Below are 5,990 nucleotides of genomic sequence, written 5' to 3' on the forward strand. Positions count from 1 at the left end.
ATTTTAGTAGTTATGTACATTTTATAATATCATTAAATTATATATGTATTTACGTATGTACGACAATGTGTAAATATTTGATGTAAATTTTATTTAATATATAGATATTAAGGGGGTTACTGGGTAACCCGATTATTTTTCCGTGTCAAGTTTGCGTCTCAATATTTTGACACGATTATTAAAAGGGTGGGGTTTGAATCGATCTAATGTTGACACGATATAAATCTGACATGACACAAACACAATCTGATAACCCGTTTTGCCAGCTCTAAATACACGTATGCTTCTGGAGGATATTATCCTTTTGGATCGAAAATCTTTTGGTAGAAATTTGGGCCTAAATATTGATATCGCCAAGGCTTTAGGTACTCTCCAATGGGAGTTTCTTCTACGGGCTCTGATTCAGTTTGACTTTCACTCGACTTTTATTGGTTATCTATCTTTATTAACGGATCTGTCAAGCGGTTCTCTTTGTTGTAGTATTGGTTATCTATACAAGATAAAAATCACGGTTGTCAATGATAATGATAATGAAATAGAAATTTACTACATAAAAAATTATTACGGTTACTAACATTTTTCTCACACCTAAAAATTCCATCAATACGCAATTTCTACCTACGCTTTTTATCATACTAGAAATATTGACCTTCCTATATATAGTGATTATTTTCTTAAGAGAAATATTTCTTTCTTCATATAAGTTATATTTTTTCTTGAATAACTTAAGTTCCAAAGGAAAAATTATTTATTCCTTAAATAAAAATCCTCAAAAGTGAGAAAATATTCTAAAAAATCCTTATTGAAAAAAGAGACATAATTCATTGCATTTTGTATATATAAATCCAATGAGGAGTTGCCATCAAGACGCATGTTTACATCGTAGAAAATAACAATTGCCTCCGTGTTAAACACTCAAACCTAGCAATCTCTTGAGCCTTCAGTCCAAAATGCCACGGAATCGATCGTCATTTTTTTCCCCCTTTTACACATAACAAAGTAGAAATTAACAGCATAAATATATCCCAGGCTAGCTAATTTATTTACTATTAATCATAGAGATTAGAGTACTAGCTAGCCTGGTAAATTATTCAGAATATATAATATAGCTAGGTAATTCATTACATAGAGGATCTTGAAGGATTAGGAGCTGGAAATAACACCAACCGCAGAGGCTGATCATCATCACGAACCAGAACTAGACGTCGAACGCCGTCCACATAGAAGATGCCGACTTTGTTACAGAGTTTAACGCAAGAATCGCAAACAGATGGACAATGAACAAGATTGTATATACTGACACTAACTTTCTCAAGCTTAAACCAATTTAGCAACGTTTTAGCTCCTGGGTGGCCGATGATTCCGCCGGTTGTTAGAAACCATTTTCCTAATGAATCATTATAGTTTCCAACTGTCCATACTGGTTCTATCAAGTTGAGATCAGTGGATTCCCGGACAACTGTAGAATTGTCAAACGGTAATAATCTTACATAATGATCCCTTTCCGTAGGAGAACTTAGTTGGACAACGTCCAACGGACACTCTCCACTTGTGCCTCCATGTATACTGAATCCACCACTAGTGCCATTTTTGACTTCGAGAAGCTTATACTCGAGGTTGGATTCGACCTTGTTGCCATAGACATCTAAGACTGGTTCAGATTCTGAGGTGCCCAACTGAGCTTTTGTGGCCAAGGCAAGGATAAGGAATGAGAGTTTTACTACGAATGAAGTCTTCATTTTATTTATTTATTTGAAGGATAGCTAACTTCTGTTTGTTGTGTTGATCAATTTGGTGTACAAGGGTTTGAATTTATAGAAAGCTTCAGATTACTGCACATGTGATAAAATCATTGTGGTTGCTAGCTACATACATGCATAGTTCATGCATTATTGAGACCTTTTTTTTTATTGTTAATTTTACGATAACACGTGTACACCAGCAGTATAATAACTATGAAGAAATCATTCAAGCACACCGAAGACGACTATCCAAATAAACCAAATGACAAATAATCTTGAAATAATAATAAATAAAAAATTAAATAAGTTAGCCAAACGCCAAAAAAAAAAAAAAAACATGCAACACGTTTAAGAGCGACTATAGAGAATTATTAGTTTGCATATAAAAATCATGCTTATGATGGTCCCCACTCAAAACTTAAAAGATATGATCAAATTTTTCACATATGAAATCATACAGTCTTTTATAATTTCTTTAAAAAAATCATTCTTTTGCAAAATGCGGTCAGAATCTATGGCTATTAACAACAATTAACAATCTTCTAAATAGTTCTTTCAAAATGTCATTGCATTTGGAAAATGTGAGCAGAAATGCCAAAATATGGTACTCTGTTGAAACAATTTTTGTCCTCTCCTGTGAGGGGTAACGTGCCTAATGGCACAAATGTTTCGTTTAGTCTGTTTCCTCTTGGACGTTGCAAATGAAGAGAGTCATGGAATGAAAAAAAGAGGAAAGAACTACGATACCCATGATTTAATGAAATTGTCATGAAAACTCTTTTATTGTAAAAATGATCACATAGGGGGCGTATTAATTAATGTGATGTTACAAGTTTACTTAATCTTAGTCTTATTAGGAATCCTAGTTCAATATTAAGTCAAATTAGATCAATTCCTTATTATCAGTTGATTGAAGCTAGTATATATATGTCTCAATTGTAAGACTAAGTTAGCCAACAAAGAAAAAAAAAATCTTTCTTCTCTCTTCTATCCTGCGTGCTCTATTCTCTTTTATTTTTCTGGTTTGCTTGTTCCTTGACTCAACTTGTTCAAGCACATAACTAACATAAAGTGGTATTAGAGCTTGAAGAACAAAGGGGGCTGTACTAGAAAAAAAATTAAAAAGAAAAATCTAATGTTGGGTGAGAATTGTGATTTTTGGTACGCAAGGATAACTTTTTTCATCTCTCTTAATTTATAAGACTTAGTAGAGGAAGGATTCGAAGAACCTAAATCAACGGAAAATTTTTCACAGGCACAAAAAAAAATTATTAAAAGGAAAGCAACAAAGAGATGCTAGTGCTCTTGGGAAAATTCAACAAGGAGTGGTCCAACTCAGGGGTTTCCAAGAATCTTGGTGCAACAAAAGCAAATGAGGCATGGGATATTCTTCATAATGAATTCAAAGGGAGCTCAAAAGTGGGACTCTGTAAACTTCAAGATCTTAGAAGAGATTTTGAAAATATCAATTTGAAGGAGATTGAAACTATGCAAGTATTTTTAGATAGATTTATAGAACTTGTGAATCAAATGAAAAACAATTATGGTGATAAAATTAAAGATAAGAAAATAGATGAAAAGGTATTGATTAGTTTGCTGGAAAAATTTGATCCTATTGTTTCTGTTATAGAAGAGACAAAAGATCTTTCTATAATGACGATTCAAGAATTGATAGGTTCTTTAAAACCTTTTGAGATTATTGCAACATTCTGAAAAATTTGTTTAGATGTGTTTCAATCTAAGCTTAATTTTTATCAAAGCAATTCCTCAAGGGTGGTAAATAAGGAAGAGGAAGGGGGAAAGGAAGAGAAGGAAGTGTAGGAAGAGGACAATCAAATTATAATAGAAAACCACAAGATGAAGAAGGGTCACAAACGCAACAAGGATGCAATACTTGCAAAAGGAGCAGTCATATGGAAAAAAAAGATTGTTGGTTCAAAGGCAAACCTTAATGTCATAATTGCAAAAAAATCAGACACTTGAAAAACGATTGTAAAAACAAAAACAATCAACAAGCAAGTGTGGTAGATGAGAAAAACAGGAGGTCAAATTTTACTTGTTGCTAGTCAAAGTGCCTCTGAACATAAAAATACTATTTGGTTTCTTGATAGTGGTTGTAGTAATCATATGACTATTGATGAAAAAATGTTTCTGGATATGGATGCTTCAATTACCTCACAAGTAAAGATGGGGAACGATGCTTTAGTACAAGTAAAAGGGAAAGGGACAATTAAGGTTCAAACCAATGTTGGAACCAAGTTTATACAAGATGTATTACTTGTTCTAGACTTAAAGCAAAATTTGCTTAGCATTGGACAACTTTTAGAGCATAGATAAGTGGCTAATTTTAAAGACAACGACTGTTGTATTCATGATAAAAGCGACAACATGCATCTTGTAAAGACGACAAACATCGAGAAAAATTAAAGCTTTCCGGTTGTTTACAAATATAGGAGAAATATAGCTATGAAATAGACAATCTTGAAGAATCATGGATGTGGCATAAAAGATTTGGGCATTTAGGTTTCCATGGACTGAAATTACTTTCTTGAAATAATATGGCTGTGTGGCTGCCAAGTTGCATTGAAGACGAAGGAGGTAGTGAAGATTGTGCACTTGGAAAGCATCATTGACAACCTTTTCCAAAAGGACTCCTATGGAGAGCGAAGAAAGCACTTGAATTAGTTCGCATGGATGTTTGTGGACCTATATCTACACTCTCTCATGGTAAAAATATGTACTTCATTCTATTTATTGATGATTTTACCAGAATGACATAGGTATTTTTTATGAAGTAAAAATCTTAAGTTTTTACTATTTTCAAGAAATTTAAAAGCTCTGTTGAAAAACAAAGTAAAAATTGTATAAAGAATTCGAGAAATGATAGAGTAGAACAAAATTCAAGAAAGTTTGTTAAGTTTTGTGAACATAATGGTGTTGAAAGACAACTTACCATTGGCTATACTCCACAATAAAATGGCATATCTGAAAGGAAAAATCAAATAGTGATAGAGATGGTCAAGTCAATGTTTCATGAAAAGGGACTGCCTAAAACATTTTAGGTTGAAAATAGTTTATACGACTATATATTTGATAAATAGGTGCCCAACAAAAGCACTTTAAAATCAAACACCAATTGAAGCTTAGAGAGGAAGAAAGTTGTTGGTAAGACATTTCAAAGTATATGGCTGTATTTGCTACTCACAAGTTCCAAAAGAAAAGAGATATAAACTTGATGAGACAAGTGAAAAGTGCATTTTTATAAGCTATAGCTCGCAATCTAAAGGCTATAGGTAGTATAGTTTAAACAGTAACAAGATTGTCATACGTTGTGATGTGTTATTTTATGAAAAAACAACATTGAATCAGGGGCAAAGCAAAGTGAACAAAATGTTATTAATGTGGAAGAAATAAAAAAATTTGATCCTTGAAATTGAAACAATGAAAATTCATCTCAAGTATCTCCACCATCAAGTCCATTGTCAGCATCTCATCAAGTTCGTCTATAAGTCCAAGAAAAATGAAGAGTTTGGATGATATTTATGGAAGATGTAACTTTGGTGTCTTCAAACCTGAAAATTTTGAGCGAGGCATAGAAGATGAACCTTGGAGAAAAGCCATGCTATAAGAAATCAATGTCATTGAGAAGAATAAAATGTGGCCACTTGTTGAGAGACCAATTAACAAAGAAATAATTGGAGTAAAATGAGTTTATATAGTGAAGTATAATATCGATGGAAGTGTATAGAGCAACAAAGCAAGATTAGTGGCTAGGTTTATTCACAACAACTTGGTATTGACTACAATGAAGCTTTTGTTCTGGTTCCTTGGCTTGATAGCATACAAACTCTTATTGCAGTGGTTGAACAAAAAGGCTAGTTACTATATCAACTTGATGTCAAATTGGTATTCTTGAATGGAGAATTGGAAGAAGATATTTATGTTGAATAACCTCAAGGATTTGTTGTCATTGGAGAAGAACATAAGGTATATAAACTAAATAAAACTTTGTATGGTCTTCAACAAGCTCCAAGAGCTTGGTACACTTAGATTGATGGGTACTTCTGAGAGAAAGGATTCAACAAAAGCAAGAGTGAACTCACTTTATATGTGAAGTGCCAAGGTATGTTTGACATTTTTATTATTGCTCTTTTTGTTGATGACTTGATTTTTCCTGACAACAATGGGAAAATAATTGAAGAATTCAAAATGGAGCTGATGAAAAATATGAATTAAGCGACATGGGTA

At 32.9% G+C, this 5,990-nt stretch overlaps 1 protein-coding gene across 1 annotated transcript; it reads right to left on the reverse strand.

Moving 5' to 3' along the window:
* Positions 1-802: 802 nt before the first annotated feature.
* On the reverse strand, positions 803-1,800 carry LOC18041660 (kunitz trypsin inhibitor 2). The gene has a single exon (XM_024184187.1). The coding sequence runs from the start codon at positions 1,737-1,739 to the stop codon at positions 1,122-1,124; it is 618 nt and encodes a 205-aa protein (XP_024039955.1). The 5' UTR covers positions 1,740-1,800; the 3' UTR covers positions 803-1,121.
* Positions 1,801-5,990: the final 4,190 nt, after the last annotated feature.

Source organism: Citrus clementina, unplaced genomic scaffold, assembly GCF_000493195.1.
Source record: "Citrus clementina cultivar Clemenules unplaced genomic scaffold, Citrus_clementina_v1.0 scaffold_5, whole genome shotgun sequence".
In the NCBI taxonomy this organism is placed as follows: domain Eukaryota; kingdom Viridiplantae; phylum Streptophyta; class Magnoliopsida; order Sapindales; family Rutaceae; genus Citrus; species Citrus x clementina.

What these genes read in the sequence shown, in the direction of transcription:
- LOC18041660 (XM_024184187.1), bottom strand. Translation starts at nt 1,739, where the DNA reads ATGAAGACTTCATTCGTAGTAAAACTCTCATTCCTTATCCTTGCCTTG.